We start from the raw sequence: 20340 nt of genomic DNA on the forward strand, positions 1-20340 counted from the left end.
ATACCATGAGTATCCAGCGGCATGGCCGACTCCACGTGGGAGTCGGTAGTGGCCTGCGACTCTAAAGTAGTGAGCGTCAGGGGCTGCAAAAGCGCCTGACTGAGAACTGGCGACCGTCTTAGGAGAAGCTTAGTCGTCGGTTTTGGGCCTTGGTTGTTTTTCTTTATCCTTTTCTTTGCGTTTTTTTGTAAACTCCGATAGTCGGATGGCTATCCAATGACATTTCAGGATAATTAAACCGGCGTCCAAAAAAGTTTAAAGCAAAATCATACCGACGCTTAATAGTGCATTGGTTAAATCTAGCACAAAACCGACAACCAGTAACGTTGTTATCAGGGCCTAGACAAGGAATACAGTAAGAATGAAAATCCTTATGGAGGCATTTGCTTTCCACAAGAAATACAATTATTAACTTTTTCTGACATCGGTCTGGAGCAAGAAAAAAAGTTTCCCCAACGGGGTACTTAGCTTTATTGAAGACTTCGGATCTGAAGCTCAAAACACGAAAATCTCAGGAGTCGGCCGACCGGCACTTGCAGCGCGGTGCACAAAGCAAAATCAGTTCGCAAGAAAGACTGATGAAAATGGCGCCGGCTGCTTCTTTTATACCCCTGACGACCTGACGTCAGAGAAGGGGCGACAGCAGCCGATGCTGGACCCAAGACTTTGGAATTCAGGCCGGCTGAGGGCAACCTGCCAGCAGGATTACCCAAATGTAATGACTGCAACAGTGAAACATGAAGAACATCACTCTGAATCAATGTAGTCCCAAGTGAGCTACTACTACTACCATGCACTTGGTAAACACCCTGGGGGCTGTGGTAAGGCCAAAGGGCAGTGCTCTGAAATGGTAATGACCGGCTCCTAGCTGGAAGCATAGGCATCTCCTGAATCATCTGCATACTACTGAGCACATCCAGTAATCCTTGTGCAGAAAAGGCGAAATGGACTGAACCGTGACCATCTACAACTTCGTGTACTGAACTGATTTGTTCAATATGCCGAGATCCAAAATTTGTCTCCAGTCCCCTGACTTCTTTGGCGCTAAAAAGAATCTTTAGAAAGTTCCATATATTCTTTCTGGTTGGGTGGACCTCTTGGACAATTTTCTAGCAGCTTTATCCATTCATTTTATTTATTTAATTCTAGTGCTGCTGCTGCTACTTTCCTCTGATATGGTAGGATGTATGGATATTTTGATTACTACCAAAAGGGGAAGAAGGGAAAAGGCAATTGTATAACCTCTGTAAATGATCCTTTGCACCCATATATCTGCTGTAATGTCTAGCCAGGCTCCGTGATGCAGAGACAGCCAACCCCGGAGTACCTCCAGAGCTGGAGGATCGGGCCTCCTTTCAGAAGCGCTGGTAGGGTCCGTCAGAAAAGGAATCTCTAGACCCCTGGTTCTGTGGGTCTCCTCTGCCATGTGGGTGGCGCCTTCCGTTAGTTCCCACGGGACAGAGGGGAGAAAGTACAGTTGTGTACATTTACCATAAATGTAGAGTGTATTCACTGTTGCAGTAATCACATTTGGGTTAACCCAGCCTCATGTCAGCCCGAATACAAGAGGCTTAGTATTTCTGCGTTGGTTGTAGTCGCTCCAGGACTAACAGCAGGTCATCAGTGGTATAAAATAAGGCAGTCGACACCATTACATCAGTTTTTATTGCCCTATCAGGAGCTCCCAAGAGGGGGCTAGGTTATGGTGGAAGAACACCACCAGTAGAAAATAAATACCAAAAATTCCTTGTAAGGAGAGAGAGAGACAGAGATAGACAAGGGGGATGGAGGGAGGGAAACCAGGACTGCAACAGTGAATACACTCCAACATCTACATTTATGGTAAGTGTACACAACTGTACTATGTTCTTCGTGTTTCACTGTTGCAGTCATCACATTTGGGTTGATTCCCAAAGCTGAAGAAAAGGATGGAGGCAGTCAACATGACTGGGAGCTGGCTAGGATGCCCTGCAAGACTGTGGTGGAAAAGCCTGCCCTGGATTTGGAGAAGATAGGCAGGTGGTAATGCTTGGTGAAAGTATAAACAGATGTCCATGTTGCAGCCTCCAGGATGTCCCTGGTGGGTCCCCTCTGAGGAAAGCTGCAGAAGTGGAGGTTGCTCTGGTGGAATGTGTCCTGACCCCCTTGGGGGGAGGTGTTCCATGTTGCTTGTAGCAGAAATGGATGCAGTGTGCTATCCATTTGGAAACGGTTTGTTTGGATATGGCCTTGCCCTCTGCTCCTGCAGCAAAGCTGACTAGATGTGCACAGACAGCTTAGATTCTTCCTAGACAGGACTACATCATTTAGAAAGACTGATCAATTGTTACAGTGTGCAGAATCCTTTCCCCTTTATTTTGCGGGTTAGGGAAAAAGGTGGGCAAATGAATAGCTTGGTTGAGAGCCACAATGGACACCACTTTTGGCATGAAAGATGGGTTAGTCCTGAGGGAGACCCTGTCAGCATGGAAAATGATGAAGGGCTCTCCAGCCATTAATGCTTGTAGCTTGGATACTCTTCTAGCTGAGGTGATGGCCAGAAGCAAGGCCGTCTTCCAACAGAGAAACAAACCCTGCTGAAGCTGCTGGTTCAAAGGGGGACAGGGTGAGCTTTTCCAACACAAAGTATAGGTCCCAAACAGGGGTAAGTGCTCTTCTGGGTGGCCTCAAGTTGTTAGCCCCTCTTGGGAACTGTTTGATGACAGAGTGGGAGAAAAGAGGTCGCTCTGTGCTGAAATGAGCAGAGATGGCAGAGGCATGAATTTTAATGGAAGAGAAGGATAGACCCCCTGTGTAGTAGGTCAGCAAGGTAATCCAGGATGAGAGGTAGGGATGGCTGTGCAGTTCCAGCTCCCTTAGCCTGGATCCAGGTGCAAAACCTTTTCCACTTGTCAGCAAAAGACTTTCTGATGCTAGGGTGTTTTTTTAGATTGAGGGTAGTCCTGACATGCCCATTGGAAATGCTCCATTAAGGTATGCAGGGTTTCCCCAAAGGAAAAGTCCTCGGGTGGAGAGGCTGAAGGAATGGATTCCTCTGCATCAGAATCCTCATAAGCAGAGAGAGGTTGCATGTCTTCATATTCAGACACATCAGAGTCATTGGACTCCTGTTCAGATAAAACTACTGGGGACAAATCTCTTTCTCTTGGAAGGGGTAGCCTGGCTTCCCCTGATAAGCATTACAAGGTCTTCCGCCATTTTAAGCATTTGAGACTGAGGCAAGGATGCAGGTACCCAAGACTGGGCCATCGGTTTTTTGGGTGTGGTTCGTACCCTGGGCCTTAGAAAAGTACAGTTGTGTACACTTACCATAAATGTAGATGTTAGAGTGTATTCACTGTTGCAGTCATTACATTTGGGTAATCTGCTGGCAGGTTGCCCTCAGTTGGCCTGATTAACAAAGTCTTGGGTCCTGCGTCAGTTGCTGTCCCATCCAAGGTAGAGACATCTGCAGGATCCTTAGTCGATGAAGAGTCTCGCGGCATACAGGACTCCAAAAGGGTCTCAGTGGCAGCCTGCGAATCCACAGAAGTGGGCATCAGGGGCTGCGAAAGCACCTCACTGAGGACTGGAGAACTGACTACTAGCTTAACGGAAGCATCATCGGTTGTTTTGGACCTGTGCGGTCTGTCTCTTTCTTTATCCTTACATTTTTTTGAAGATCTGCTGTCAGATGGCTTACTAAAGCCATATCAGAATTCGAGGACTGAAAGCAAAAATATCTAGCTACAATAAGGGCCCAACTATGTATAGTTCTGGTGAACAAAGCACAAAAGCGATAGCGGGGGACGTCGTGATGTGGGCCTAAGCAAGTGACGCAGTAAGAATGAAAGTCTTGGTGTGATATTTGCTTCCCACACGTGAGACAATTGTTAACTTTTTCTGACATCAGTTAGAGCAAGAAAAAAAGGATCCCCAATGGGGTACTTAGCTTTAGAAGACTTCAACTTCAGTTCGGAAATGAAAACTCGGGTAACGGCCGACCAGCACTCACGCTAACTGCTTCTGCTTTGGGCTCTTCGGCAAGAAAGACTGATGTAATGGCGTCAGCTGCCTTACTTTATACCACTGACGACCTGACATCAGTCCTGGAGCAACAGCAACCAACGCAGAAATACTAAGCCTCTGGTATTCAGACCAACTGAGGGCTACCCTGGCGGGATAACTCAAATGTGATGACTGCAACAGTGAAACACGAAGAACATCTCTAACTCCACATGGATCATGGAAAGGACCCTGGGATTTTTTTGAACCACATTTTTGGACCACCTCATTGATTCCTAGAAAAGGTTCTTTGAGGAGTTGAAAAATACACCCCTGCAGACAGGGTCTTACCATCTTGTTCATACCTGGAGGGCGTGTCCTTCACTTTGGGGCCAAACAAACGTCGGTCAAAAAGAGCACTGATGGAGGACTTTAAGGTCTCTGCAAAATCACACAGGCGCATCCAGGCATGCCTCCTAATGGAAATGTCTGAACCCGCCGCCCCTGATGTATCTTCAGTTACATGTGAAATTAGCCTCATAGATGAATTAGTAAAGGACTGCAATGTAACAAACTGTGATGCAAAGGAAGTCTGCGTCTCAGCAGTTACTACTCCTGAGAGGGATTTGGTGAGCTCTTTAATCAAATCTCTCTAGTTTGGTAAAATGTGCCAAATAGTTTAGAGATCTAACAGCGAAGGTCTCTGAAGGGTAAACATGCCTCCCAAATCTCCATCGCCCTAGACTACCTGTTAGGGGATGAACAGATGAACTCCGCCCTGTGGGTTCTTTGTGGTTGCTGCTATGACCATGGCATCTCTGGTACTCCCTTGTTCCAAAACTCTTTCCCCTTGGATGGTGCCAGGATACTCTCTAGTCTCTTGGGAATTGGCTCAACAAAATCCAGTTCCTTCCACACCTGCTGAAAGATCAACTCAATGAACTAGTCTGCGGGCAGAGTCACCCAGGAAGTAGATGGCCCAGACCCAAATGCCTCGAGGAACACAGATTCCTCTTGGGAAGGGTAACTGGTAGAATGACCACTCCTTTGCTTAGGGATCTCCAAAATGTCTCCAAAGGAGACGTCATCAGGTGATGATCTTGGGGACCCTTCCCCATCATCGAAATCAGTATCTTCTATGATTGACTCCTGAGGTGAGAATCTACATGCCTCCTCTTGCACTCTTCTAGGGACGTCATTGGTGGAGTGTTCCATAGAAGTATCAGAGGAAATAAAGGATACCCTGCTGGGTGGCCTGGAGACTTTGGCCTGGCTGTCACTGTGTGGCAAAGTAAAGAGACTCACAGCACAGAGACATCTGGGAATCAGGCAAAAGATCCAAGGGGTAGGACCTGCCTGAAGTCTTGAACGGAATACTCTACCACCTCAAAAGACATAATGCTTCAGGGAGAAAGAAAGTGATGGAACCAAGAAGGCATGCTTCTGGACCATCGGCTCCTCTGACCTGAAGGCAGCCCACCTGAGGCAGCTGTTGGAGCCAAGCTGTACAATGCTAAAGCTCTGAGGGCCAGAGCAGGCTCCGACCATTTCTGAATCTACTCTACGACCTCAGAGAGACAATAACACTTGGCTCACAGAGTTATCAAGCTCAGACACCTTTGGAGCTGGTACACTCAGAGAAGGAATCTAATCCAAAGACACCATCATCTTCGGACCCAAACAGACAGTCCAGGAAGGCTCAGATCCTAGAGGTCCGAAATGAAAGGGTGGATAAGAGAACACAACAAGATGGATGGAGTAACATTGGTGAAGGTCTCCTGATCTGAAGGAATAGGAGCCAGGGAGAAATCCCATCTGCATCTGTGCTGACAAACAGCTTCTGTAAGACTCCTGAAGAACGGGAAGTAGTAGTTAAGGAGGGAGATCTTGAGTGTGTGCACCTCTCTAAAAAGGTTGAAGGAAGCTGAGGACACAACTGGTTCAGGGGAGTTGTTTCAGCTCAGAGAGAACAGGATCCGATGAGGCAGACATGGTGTCCAAAGCAGTCAGATGCAAGTAGTTGGGCTTCCAATCTGACAGTTTCAATACCTTCCAGGCCAGCTCCTTGCTAGGATTTGAAGTAGTAAAAGAACCAGAAGGTTCAGAAAAGTAATTTTCTCGACCCTTTCTGGCCTGCCCTGGAGGGATGAACTCCCAGCCAGCAATACAGAAAAACTAGCTGGGAGAAGTCCCTTCAAAACGAACTCATTCTTTCTAGTTACTAAAGCTCTAGGATTAAAATGCTTTGCAAATCTCACAAGGGACTTCCAAATGGGCAGGGCACAGACAATACACAACAGTCATGGACTTCAGACAAGGAAATCTTGTGACCACATTCCTTGCACTTCTTGAATTCGCAAGGTTTTTCAGCCATATTCACAGCAAATAGAAATAAGGTAGTAAAGAATACTTTTTTTATTTTCTTTTTCTTCCTACTTAAAATAAAAGAAAGGAAAAACAATAGTAGGAAAGATAATCAGAAAAGGTAAAAATGAACAGAGAGGGAGGAGATGCTACCAACAATGATATCAAGGTACACTAGAGAACACACAGAGAAGGAAGGTTATAAAAGAATAATAGCTTACAAGAACAGATTCAAGAAAATATTAGCATTGAAAAACTTCTTGTAACAGACTATAGCAGTCGAGGGTCAACAGCAGTTAAGTCCATACATGAAGGCGGCATATGAGATCTGAGGTATGGAGGGAGACTACAGCATTACGGGTAAGGGAGGAACGAGAGTTTGCAGTAGGTCACGAGCTGTAAAAAACAACAGTCTGATTAGAGGATCGGATCCGAATCAGATTTCATTTTCTTCAGCCTTTGGTAAAGACAATGTCTCATAATGAACACATTACATGTTACAAGATATCCAAGCAAGCAAAACATACAAAGGAACTTATAAAAAGGTTAGGAACACCCAATGCTTAACTAAGACTCCCTTTAACGGTTTTTGAAATCTTTGCTGTTGTACATCAACTCACCCAAATATAACTGCATTCCACAGCATAATGTTATTTTCTGAAGGTGCACCACTGACACCTACGGGTGGATCTTCCTGCAACCTAAAAGTGTGGGGGGAAAAAAGATTCAAATTAAACGCACATCGGGATATAGAGAGATGCACAAGAGAAACATTCCAATTAGTCTTCTCCTACACAAAGTTCCATTAGTAGAATATTTTACTTATTTATTTGCAGTTGGTTTACCAGGATAGTCCATTGGGCCTAAAAGAACCCGTTTTCAATGGAGTCCTGGGGAGAAAAGCTCCAAAAAACAGACACACAAAATAGGTACAAACAATTTAAAAAGCCCTTAAAGCAAACCAGAGGGCAGGAATAAACAATAGATAGCTTAGATACTTATACAAATGTAAAATAGGATACAGTCATTGATTTTGCATTTGAGGTAACATTCATATAATACAGTGTAATAGAAATAGGTAAAATAGATGTGAGTTGTGTAATGACTTTAGAGAGGTAGAGTTGTTTTGTTATAAATGAATGTAGTTATGAAGGGAATGATAAGTTAAGTAGGCTTTGTTGAATAGCTTAAGAATGGATGAAGGATTAAGAGTTCCATATTTTTATGATGGATGAGAACAGGAACATTCCCATTGCAACTTTAGATGTGTGTGTAGAGATTTTTTGAATGTATAAAGATTAGAGGTGGTACGAATGGATGGTGGGAGTGAGTTCCAAAGACGGGCTAGGTTAGAGGATAGAAGGCCTGGGGGACGTGTTGGTTTATGTACTTCTAGTAGGTTTTGGTTGTTAGACCTTAAGACTCTGTCTGGTAGATGTAACTTAAAAGCAGAAGACAGGGAGGGACAGAGAGAGGGGTTATTTATGAGCTTATGGGCTAGGGTGAGCTGAATGTAGTTAAGCTGATGAGGAAGTTCAAGCCAGTTTAGTTTTTGGAGAGAGGAACAGTGGTGGGTTGATGACCTGTGGCCGCTAGCGAACTTGGCGATCTTATTGTAGCAAGAGGAAAGTTGTTTCTTTAGAGAGGACTGAAGATTTGTTAGGAGAGGTGAGCCATAGAGCAGGAGGGAATAAGAAAGGAAGAGGAGAGAGCGATTTTAGAGGTCTTTGTGAGGTAATGGTTTTGACGGTAGAGCATACCCAGCTTTTGGTGGTTTTTTTTAATATTTAGTTGAAGATGAGAGTTGAAATTAAGCTGGTTGTCAATTTGGACACCAAGTAACTTAGTTTCGGACACTAGTTCTAGAATTGAGTTGTTTTGACTTATAATCAAGAAATTGTTTGTATTGAAGGGAGTAGTTTTAGAGGGGGTAAATACCATGATTACTTTTTCCTACGCAAGTCAATGAACACAATGCAAATTAACTTGCACAGTTTATATAAAAACTGAAAAGTGTCAGCAGCTTGGTCTTACAGCTCCAAGGCCCCTGGGATTCAATCCTGACCACTGGCGTAGAAATCTGTGTGCAGTCTGCATGCGCTTCTCTCAAAGTGCTGAAATTTTTTTCCAACATCCCCAAAACAGGGCAAAAAAGGAGTATACAACATATACACCAATAAACGTATATACTGCACACATATGCAATTACACATACATAGGTATATTAGACATACACACACATTTTAGGTGGTGTACTCCTAAAACACTACAGTGGAAAACCAAATCAAACCTCAACTAATTTAAGGCAGAAAAATCAATACACAAAGTTTTGTAGGGGGCAATCCCCTTTACTACTTTTATATAACAATTCCATCACCACAAAACAGCAAGGAAAACTTCTAAATCCCTGTAAGTGATACAAGCACTCTGCAATATGAACGCTTGCTCTCTTCTATCTGCATTGCAAACATTTGACCGAAGGCTTGACTGTGTGTGTATGTACATTTTTCACTTGTGTGTATTTTATATACACACACCTGTATACAGCAATAAATCATCCACATGTACATCTATGCCCAAGTGTGTGTTGCTAGACATCTTTATAGCAATTTCACACACAAGCACTTCTACACGGCCACTTCAACGGAATACATTAAAAATTTAAAAGCAACACTTCCCTAATTTGCTGCCATATTAAAGCAATATATTAAGTAGGCAAATCATAATGCCAACAATTAGTACTTTTGAAAAGTGTCTCATGTCCAAGATCCTACATGCAGGCTGTCTTCACACTGGAGGACTGACTAAATCCAGACAGCTCATTCCATGCAAAGTGACTTTAAGGCCAATGGCATGGATATATAAAAAAAAAAAAAAAAAAAAAAAAAAAAAAGGAAAACTTAAAAACGAGGATTAGTTTGTAAACATCAGGTCAGTGCTTTTGTTGGTTTGTCTAAAGAGAACAGTTAATCTGTGGAGCAAAAACAAAGTTTTGCTTGTGGTTCAGGATGGTGGGAGCTGAACTGCTTCCAAGGGCTGGTGGGCAGAGAAACCATCTTTTGGCTGTCTAAATTCAAGATGGGGAGTTGGATGCAGTTATTTAACTTGTAGCCAGGCTGAATGGTGACTCTTACTAAAACCTGAGGGAGAACACATGTTTATGCAAGTTTCCTTTTGAAAGTTGTTGTTAACCTTACTGTAAATGAGACAACATAAGTAGTACACCGGAGAAGCAGAAATACAGTCGTGCAAGTTGAAGTTACCATAAAGGTAGACCTTCAAATGATCACTGCTGCAGTAGCCTTAGCTGCATGGGTTATATCCTGCCAAGGATACAATGGCTTACCAGCTTCCAAAGCATCAGGGCACATTCCACATGCCTAAACTGTCAAGCAGCTTGAACTGAACAGACTAAACAAGTTGGTCATAAAGACATTCAGAGACTTCCTGCAAGCAGAAAAGAGGAGTCTGAGCCCAGAAAGGCCTATACTAGGAACAAACCATAAAATGTGCACACCCTAGCATAAAAAGAACACAACAAAAGTAATAACCTTAAATAACCATTTGGAAATGGTCTGTTTTGACACGCGTCCCTTTTTACCTTCTTAAGAAATACACAATTGATCAGCAAGATCTGAAACATAGTTCTGTCAAGATACCAGAATTATCTGTGGAAATTCAAGATAAGATTATCCTTTCTCCCTCGCTTTTAGTTTCAGTAAAAAAAATGGACAGATGGACATAGTTCATCTTACAGTAAACTTCAATACCACTTTAGGCATAAAGATTAGCTCTTGAAGAAATCCTGTTCCTTTGGAAAAACAAGAGGGTTGACTCACCATAAGAGATTACAACTTAGATACAGAGGTCAAAGCAATCAGTAAAACTGTTTTCCGATGTCAAGAACCTCAAGTCAGCCAGATAGCTGGTTCAAACAGAGCAAGTGTTGGTTTCTCTTAATACAAAATGAAGATCACAAAGGGGGGACCCACCAATTTACTTGGTCTCTTATGCAAAACCACTTTCAAGAACATTTTGACATGACACCGCCTTGAAAGAGGAGATCTATGGGCAGACATACTGAAATGGCTGATAAATGAACTTTAGAAGAGGTAAGAAAGACCAGAAAACAGTAACTCACACAACTATTGTAAAACTAGAGAACTAGCTCTGAATGGGTGCTGGCTATGTTATTGCCACACACACACAAAAAAAAAAACACTTTTCCATTTGCCAATATAGGATTTTCCAGTAGCAAGCTTTCTTGGCTTTAGTACCTACTCCACATCCTCAGTAAACAGGTGCCTAATAGGAATTAAGACCTTGTCATCCACACAGTCAATTGAAAATTGATAATGTGTGTGTAATAGCCCTGTTCTTGTGACAGAAAGACCCAGACTGTGAGGAATCTTTTGGCAACTGCCCCTGGCCATTTCTGAGAGGAGGAAGACAGAGGCACAGCTGTCTATGACACAAGGGTGTCACTACAATGACCTTGGAGGTTCAAAAGGATCCTGGATATTGGTGAAATGGGTGGAAAAGCATACAGGAACATTCCTGTCCAAAGAAAAGGAATCAGTTTTCCAAGCCTTTTTGCACAGAGTTCTTGAAAAGAATCTTGCCAGTTGATCAGATCTGCAAGTCTTCCAAGATCTGATCAGTTTCCATTTGTGAGGGTCTGCCCTGATCCTGCACAATTGTGATGGAATAGAGGAGGTCTATAGAGCAACATTGTGAAGCTTTATCCAAAGCCAAAGTGGCTAATCTGCAAAGGGAATACGACTTGGTTCTCCCTTGCTTGCAGATATACCACGGGACTGTGATACTGTCAAACCACTTTGAGGAGGTCCCGGACCAAAGACAGTTAACAGTGTTGAATGTCTTGATCAGGACAAGCACTGTGTGTGTGTCTGTCCATGTCCCACATCCCTGCACTTTTACCCTTCCTGAAACTGCTCCCAAAGTAAAGTCTGAAATATCTGTAGTGACTAGTGGAGCAAATAGGGAGAAGGTAAGAACTGACTTTAGGGATCTCTGTCTCCAACAAAAGGTGTTTATGGTGGGACCAAAGATTTCATATACCACTGCAGCTTTCTCATGTAGAGTATTGCCAGGAGTATCAGTACCCGATGCCATGAGACCCAAAATTCTGAGGTATTCCCTCACAGTGACCAAGTGGAAGACCTTGGAAACAAATCAAAATAAGGATCTATATTTTCTTGTGGAAGAAAAGTTATGAACTGAGGTGTCTAGCTGACATCCCAGGAACACAAACCTGTGTGTGGTAGTCACAGAATTTTTGACTGTTCTCTTGGAATCCCAGCTTGTGTAACAGCTCTCACCAGAGAGACTTCAGATACGGGGGGGCAGGGCAACGACTCTGAAGAGATAAGAAAGCTGTCTATAATATGTGAAAATGTGGATATCCTGTAGCCTGCAATGAGCTAGAACTGGTGAGAGACATTCTGCACACTCTTGGAAGAGGAGAAAGAAATCGAAAAAGGACAGCTGAAAAATCTCGAGATTCCCTGGCTCAGCTTTGTCCCTTTAATCTCATATTTTGACCACCTCTGCAGTAAAGGGGCCAAAACACTAAACCTCTTTCCACAGGAGGATTTTACATCTGTAAATATTACAAGAATGCAGCCTTGCAAACCTTCTTAAAACAGTACCAGTGGCCATAGCCCTGGAAGTAGTATCTTGTCACACACTACAAATACTGAGTAGTGACCTGTGTAAAAGAAACAGTTAATGTAGATTTTTCCTCAGAAGAATCTGGATAAAATATTCCTCACACTTTCACAATTTGTCAGAACAAGCTTTAACATATGAACTGGACAATTAAAAATTCTGAAAACCAAAGTTGCAGAAGTATACACTTTTCTTCAAACAATTACCAATTTTTCCATCCTCATCAGAAACAGTAGGACTGGAATTAACCAAGTGCTTAGCAGCAATGGATCAACTAAGGCTATAGATATGAGCCAGGTTTGGGAATAGTGCATAAAAATGTTAAAATATTAAGGAAGTTTATACATCATATCTACCTTTCCACAGGCAGCTGGCTGACTAATAGGAAATTGAAGGCTGTAACACCTTCTCTATAGCTGACAAAACAAGGAGGGAGGAATAGGTGTAGATTTTGGAAAATCTTTCTACAGTCAGTATTTTCTGAGGGACTAAGCAAAATCAGTGTTCTCCCACTGAAAACACTGGCACATTCTAGTAATAGTCTCGGAGAAAAAAAATCCCACAGTGAGAATAATAAAACAGAGATGTCCACAGATTCTGAAGTGAAAAATCAGAGGAAAAAAACTGAATTAATCCCTGCACCTTCCCGTTCAGATTCAGGATCTGAAATCTCTTCTGGAAAAAAAGAGGAATCCTTCTTTTACCAGAAACTATTTTACAAGAAGGATCAACAGCCTGCATTAAACCTTGAGCCAGACTCACTAAACTACTCCCATCTAAAGAGGACTGGGGATTGGCTAGATGCACGCTTCGGCCCATTTTTCCTGTCCAAAAATGAAAAAAGTACAGTTGTGTACACTTACCATAAATGTAGATGTTAGAGTGTATTCACTGTTGCAGTCATTACATTTGGGTAATCTGCTGGCAGGTTGCCCTCAATCGGCCTGAATATCAAAGTCTTGGGTCTTGCGTCGGTTGCTGTCTCCTCTTCAGGGACGTCAGGTGTATAAAACTTTTAGTTATGTACTCACCATAACTTCAGATGTTTGGGATCCATCTCGCCTACATTCTGAATGATGGGTTCGGAGCCGATCCCTCGGCTCCGACTCGGCACGCTTATGCCAAAGAGCGAAGTCTCTTACTGGCTGAGCTTACCATATCCCAGGATGCACCACTACCAGTCCCCCAGATCTAGTTTGTCCGCATACATGCACACATGCATACCCTGCTTATATAACATCGTCAGATGAAACAAGATAAAACAGTAGAACTCAAAACCGTTCAATCTCTTCTGATCTCCAAGGCAGGGGGAAGGAGGGTGGGTATTAGGAATGTAGGCGAGATGGATCCCAAACATCTGAAGTTATGGTGAGTACATAACTAAAAGATGTTATGTGATCCTATCTCGCCTACATTCTGAATGATGGGACAGCGTCCTAGCACCTGAATCCTGGGTGGCTCACTGGAAAACACTCCTGAGTACCGTGGAACCAAATGAAGCTCGTCCTTTAGATGCCACATCCAATTTGTAGTGGGAAATGAAAGTGTGCGGATTGGACCAAGTAGCCGCAGCACAGATTTCGATATAGCGAGCTTGGAATGAAAAGCTATAGAAGTAGCCATAGCTCTGGTAGAATGAGCCTTGATAGATGTTGTAAGTTGCTTATTCAAGAAGAATAAGCCTGAGTTATGCAATCTCTGATCCATTTTGAGATAGTAGCTTTGTGATGGTTTGGCCCAGTTTATTATCTGAGAAGGACACAAACAACTGGTCTGACTTACGAAGTTGCTGAGTCCTGTCTAAATAGAAGCGTAATTGCCTGTGAACATCCAATTTATGAAGAGTGTATTCTGCTTCATTGGAGAATTTTGGGAAGAAAACCGGTAGCTCTAGAGATTGTTGGAGGCAGAAACTAGAACAGACCTTTGGGACAAAGGATGGATTAGGCCTAAGTGATACTCTATCCTTGTGGAAAATCAAGTACGGTGGCTTAATAGACAGGGCTTGAAGCTCTGAAACTCTTCTTGCCCAAGTAATTGCAACTAAGAAGGCAGTTTTCCAAGACAGATATTTTAACTCGCATGTAGCAGCCGGTTCGAAAGGGGGAGATGTTAATGCGCGAAGCACCAAATCAAGATCCCACGGAGCTGCAGGATGAAAAATTGGTGGTCTTAATAGGCTCGCACCTTTAATGAAAGTTTTGCATAGTCTGCTGCTCATCAAAGGAGGATCCATGGATTCGTGGAATTTAGAGATAGCCGCTAGTTGGACTTTAATAGTTGAGACAGAAGATCCCTGATTAAACAGGGATGTTAAAAATTTCAAGACCTCTGGGACAGGAGCAGTGATAGGGTCTAAGCCCTTGAGTTGAGGCCAGATAGCAAACCTCTTCCACTTACTAAGGTACAATTTGTTAGTGGTGGGTTTGTGGGCGAAGATAAAATGTGAACAACTTCGGGTCTAGTGTGTGCCTTCTAACTAAAGTCGGAAGTGGAGGAGCCAAGCTGTCAATTTCAAAGATTGAAGGGACTGATGTGAAGTCCCGACTGATGGATTAGCAAGTCCGAATCAGGTCTAAAGTCCACGGATCGTCCACTGCATGCTTCTTCAGGTAGGGAAACCATACCTGACGAGGCCAGTACGGGGCAATCAGTATCATTGAAGACCCTAGTTGAGAGGCTTTTTGAATAACTCTGGGAAGAAGCGGAATTGGAGGAAAGGCATAAAGTAGCCCTGTTGGCCAAGGTTGTGCTAGAGCATCCATTGCTGGTACTCCCTGATGTGGGATCAAGGAGAAGAACCTTTGGCACTTGGTGTTTAATGGAGTTGCAAATAGGTCGCAGCACGGCGTCCCCATCTCCTGAAAACCTGAGCTGCTACTGTGTGGTTTAGAGACCACTCGTGAGGAGAGAGAATTGTCCTGCTCAATTTGTCTGCCAATATATTTGACTTTCCGGGATGTGGGTCGCTACCAAGAAGCGGTTGGTAGCTACAGCCCATTCCCACACTCTCATGGCCTCTCTGCAAAGGGGGTATGATCTGGTCCCTCCTTGTTTGTTCAGATACCAAACCACCGACATGTTGTCTGTGTGGATGGCGATGATGCCCTGAGGAAGAAACTTGTGTAAGGCTTGTAGGGATAGAAGTACAGCCCTCATCTCCAACACATTGATGTGGAGAAGAGCTTCGTCTGGAAGCCAGGAGCCCTGAACTAGCCTGCCCAGACAATGCCCCCCCCACCCTATCTGGGAGGCATCTGTCGTCAGGGTAACCACTGGAGAGGGAAGAACAAAGGGGTTTCCTTGATCCAAATTGGATGTCTGAAGCCACCAGCGAAGGTCCCTTTTGCATATATCCGTAATCATGATGTGATGATTGAGGGAAAGATCCTGAAAGGACCATTGCGTTGACAATAGCCACTGAAGAATCCTCATGTGCAATCTTGCCAGAGGGACTAAAAGAACCGTGGCAGACATTGAGCCTAGAACTTGTAGAACCATCCTGGCTGGGGCTTTGGATCTCGAGATCAGAGCTTGAACTTGGCCCTGTAAAGTTTGGATCCTTTCGGCAGGAAGAAAGACGCATCAATCTTGAGTCTATCTCTGCTCCTATGAACTTTATGCGTTGAGAGGGCAGCAAGACAGACTTTGACCAATTGAATGTAATCCCCAGGGTAACACCCAGGAGATGGTGGCTTTGAGGTTGTCCATTAGTAGATGCCTGGTGGTGGCAGTCAGGAGCCAGTCGTCCAGATAGGGAAACACTTGGAATCCAAGACTTCTCAGGTGAGCCGTCACTACTGCCAAACACTTGGTGAACACCCTGGGGGCTGTGGTGAGACCAAAGGGCAGAGCGCAAAATTGGTAATGACTGACTCCCAGGCTGAAGCGCAGATACCTTCTGGACGCCTGATGTATCGGTATGTGATAATAGGCGTCCTTGAGGTCTATGGAGCACATCCAAACATCCTTCTCCAACAATGGGAGAATGGATTGTAACGTGACCATTCGAATTTGGATTTCGTGACGGATTGGTTCAGTCTGCTGAGATCCAATATTGGTCTCAGGTCCCCTGTCTTTTGGCACTAAAAGAACCTGGAGTATTTTCCTGATCCGTTCTGGTCTGTGGAGACCGGTTGGAGGACTCCTTTCTAGCAGCTTTAAAGCTTCTGCGGCTGCCATTTCCCTTTGACTGGGTGGTGGGTCCGGGATTCTTTTGGACGGTGGGGGCGAGAATGTGAATGGGATGGTGTAACCTCCGGCAATGATCCGAAGCACCCATCTGTCCTGAGTGATTGACTCCCAGGCTTTTAGGTGCTTGGCAAAACGACACCCGACTGGCTCCGGAGCAGCACAGCCGGGCAATCCCTCATGACGTGTGGGAGGCTGAAGAGCCATGAAAGGACTCGCGGTCTCCAGAATTGCGGGGCCCTCTGCCGCCTCTGGGACGGCGTCTCCTGAAAAATTTCCCCGTCCTCTGCCTCTGGAAGGGGATTCTTCCTGCTGTTGGGAGAAAAACTTACGGGATTTGCGGAACCACATTTCCCCCCTCCTTTAGCCTTGGGGTAAGGCCGAAAGGGAGTGGAATAACGGGCACCTACGGCAGATAAAGTTTTTCCCTCTTGCTCACAGCGGGTAAGGGTGTCTTTAACCTTGGGTCCAAACAAGGAGGACCCATCAAAGGGAGCGTCGGCGAAGGAAGACTTGAAGGCCTCCGCAAACTGACACAAACGGAGCCAGGCTTGTCTCCGTAGAGCCACGCCTGTGCCTGCCGCTCTACCCGCCCCTTCGGCCGCATAGGAAATGAGCCTCATGGACGAGTTAGAAATTGGCGTAAGGATAGCCAACTGGGAGCTAACCGAGTGGGCTAGCTGCTCAGGTAGGTTACCCGAGAGGAATCTGACAACTCCTTGACCAGATCCCTCTGAAGCCTGGTAAAATGTGCCAAATAATTCAGAGACCTTAAAGTAAAGGCCGCTGAAGTCAGGGTGCGCTTCCCGTACCTGTCCATACTCCTAGACTCCTTATTAGGAGGATGGATGGACGTTGAAGCCTCTGCCACGTCCTGTTGTGTAGCAGATGCCACCACCATGGCATCTACAGCCACGCCTTTAGTGAGGAACTCCTTCTCGCGGCGAGCAGACATAAATTTATTTGGACGAGGGACTGGTTCCACGGTATCTGGATGTTCCCACGCCCTTGACAAACTAAATCCAGAAGCTCGTCGAAGGCGGAGACACCCAGGAGGCGGAGGGCTGAGCCCCAAAGGCCTTGAGGAGCACTGACTCGTCAGTAGAGGGGTTTGGATATCCAGCCGCCTCGTTGTTTGAGGATCTCTAAGATGTCTGCAAAGGAGACATCATCCGAGGACGACTGGGGACCCTCTGCATCATCCAGATCAGTGTCTGAAGTAATAGACTCGGGGAGTCCACGTGCTTCCTCTTGCACGATCTCTTCCTTGGGGGTTCCTCCGAAGACAGCTCAGAAGAACCCTCAGGAGGAGGGAACCCCACTGGGGTAACCTCAGGCCCCGGGGCTCCGCTGACTACGGACAGGGAACTGCCAAAGACCCAGTCTCCACGCCTAGGGAAGGTGCCGGTAAAGCCGGGGAGATGGCCGAAGAGGACTTGGCCAAGGCACTCCTCATGGCTCTGAAAGCCGGACCCCCAGAATCCTGGGAGTGTCCGGCTTCCGGAGCCGTGATAGTCGACGGAAGACCATGGCAAGCACCGAGGGGAGGCTCGGAACCGAAGCATAGGTCCCGAAACATCACCCCCGGGTCCAGCCGAAGACGTCCGCGTACCAAACTCGGACCCGAAGGCCCGGGTTGGAGTAAGGGTCGGAGCCGACCCTGAGATCTCCATCGGCTCCAACAGCACCTGCTCCGACGGAGCCGAAGCAGTCGGAGGAGGAATGGCAATGGGGTGGGCCAAGGTCATCGGCTCCGAAGCCAACTGGGTCGGAACCGAAACAAATTTTTGGAAGACTGGGGACTGGAACAGTCTTTGGAGCACCCTGTCTATATCAGAATCTGACATCCTCGAAGACCGAGAGGAAAAGTACAGTTTTGTACCTACCATAAATGTAGATGTCCGAATTGGATAGCATCTGCAGTCATAACAACTGGGTTGTCCTGTCGTCAGGCAGCCCTTCAGTCGGCCGGATTCCAAAGTCCGGGTCCGGCTTCGGCTGATGTCGCACTTCACCCGACGTCATCTCTGTTGGTCTTCGGGTATAAAAGCATCAGCCAACGCCATTTTCTTCAGTGTTTCTTGCCCCAGATGCCAGAAGCCCTATAGAAGGCTAAAAATTTTGGATAGATGCCAATGTTTCCAAAAGATAGAGGTAAACACAAAAATAAGCATGTATGTACATAAATACAAACAAATACACCATGAAAGAAATCCCCCCACTAGCTAGCTATTAGAAGGGTAAACACCCTAGGAGTACCACAGAGGGGAAGGAGGGAGGGTAATCCTGACTGCAGATGCTATCCAATTCGGACATCTACATTTATGGTAGGTACAAAACTGTACTATGTCCTTCATGGATGCATCTGCAGTCATAACAACTGGGTAGAATACCATAGCCAACTAGGGGAGGAGGATAAAAGTAGATTATGGTGTGTTTAGGATCCCTTGCAGAACAGCAGTGGCAAACCCTGCTCGGGATCTGGAATATAGAGGTAAATTATAATGCTTGGCAAATGTATGCACGGAGGTCCAAGTAGCCGCCTCAATAATGTCTTTGGTAGCCACTCCTCGTAAGAAGGCTGTGGTAGTGGCTGTTGCCCTTGTAGAATGAGGTCTTATGTTCTGTGGAATTGGTTTTCCATGGAAGGAGTAACAGAATCGTATGCAATTTCCTATCCATTTGGAGATTGTCTGTTTGGAAATAGCTTTTCCTTCCCTTCCTGTTGCATAGGCTACTGAAAAGTTGGTCAGTCTTTCTGCTATTTTTGTTCTGTCCAAGTAGTAGCGTAGCTGTCTATGTACATCCAAGGTATGCAGTATTCTTTCCCTCTGTTTTGTGGGTTGGGAAAGAAGGTAGGTAGGTGGATTGCTTGGTTTAAAGACACTCTGGATACCACCTTAGGCATAAATGTAGGATTAGTCCTCATGGACACTCTATCTTGGTGGAAGATTAGAAAGGGTTGCACTGCCATTAAGGCCTGTAGTTCTGAAACCCTCCTTGCTGAAGTAATTGCCAGTAGGAAAGCAGTTTTCCATGACAGGTGTTGTAGGTCTGCTGTTGCTGCTGGTTCAAAAGGTGATAGTGTCAATTTTTCTAGCACAAAGTTCAAGTCCCAAGCTGGCAATGGTGGTTTCCTTGGAGGTTTTACATTCTTGATTCCTCTGAGGAACTGCCTGAGCAAAGGGTGTGAAAAACAGGTGGATCAAAGCTGTATTCTGCTGAAATAGCTGATGCATGAATCTTGATGGAGGAGTAGGACAGGCCTGAATGAAGTAGTTCGCCAGATACTCCAGAATGTTAGGCATATCTATGTTTGATACATCTTTTCCTCTTTCAGAACTCCAAATGACAAACCTTTTCCATTTCCCAGCATAATTCCTTCTAGTTGAAGGCCTGCGTGCTTCAAGAATAATGTCTTTAACTCTTTGTGAAAGTTCTGTATTAGCAGCTGCTATGTGATGTTCCAAGCAGTCAGTTGCAGCGTTTTTAGGTTTGGATGCATGGTGCTGAAGTTGTTCTGAGTTAGCATCAAAGGCATCAGGGGTATTGGCCACATATTGTTCGGAGACATGCTCCTCAGCAGTGGGTACCAATGCTGTCTTGGCCAGTTTGGAGCTATCAGGATTATCCTTGGACGTTCCTCCTTGATTTTTAGTAGTACTTTGTGTATCAAGGGAAGAGGTGGGAATGCATATGCTGTTAGGCCTTTCCAGCTGAAGGAGAGCGAGTCCACTTTCCATGCTAGTGGGTGGAATGTCCTTGTGCAGAATTTTTTGAGCTGGTGATTGAAAGGTGATGCGAATAGATCTATCTGAGGCATTCCCCATTTCTTCGAGATGGTCATGAAGATATCCGGGTGCAGCTGCCATTCGTGGGCATCCGATGTGGTCCTGCTTAACATATCTGCTAGAGTTTTCTTTTCCTGGCACAAATATTGCCTGTAACTGGATGTTGTAGCTGAGTGCCAGGGCCCACAGCTCCAAAGTCATTCTGCATAGGGGGTAAGAATGAGTGCCTCCCTGTTTGTTGATGTACCACATGACTGTGGTGTTGTCTGTCCTTATCATCAAGTGGTCCTCCTTGAGAAATGGTCTGAACTTTTGGATT

At 45.1% G+C, this 20340-nt stretch overlaps 1 protein-coding gene across 2 annotated transcripts in view; it reads right to left on the reverse strand.

The window, feature by feature from the left end:
- Window positions 1-20340, reverse strand: part of UBE2B (ubiquitin conjugating enzyme E2 B) — a 649422-nt gene that overhangs the window by 503768 nt on the left and 125314 nt on the right. For both annotated transcript variants that reach the window (XM_044069240.1, XM_044069241.1), the window contains one exon: window positions 6969-7049. In XM_044069240.1, the coding sequence (XP_043925175.1) occupies window positions 6969-7049 (81 nt within the window). The remainder of the gene's footprint in view (window positions 1-6968; window positions 7050-20340) is intronic.

Source organism: Protopterus annectens, chromosome 4.part0 (genome assembly GCF_019279795.1).
Source record: "Protopterus annectens isolate FY-2018-M chromosome 4.part0, PAN1.0, whole genome shotgun sequence".
NCBI lineage: Eukaryota > Metazoa > Chordata > Ceratodontiformes > Protopteridae > Protopterus > Protopterus annectens.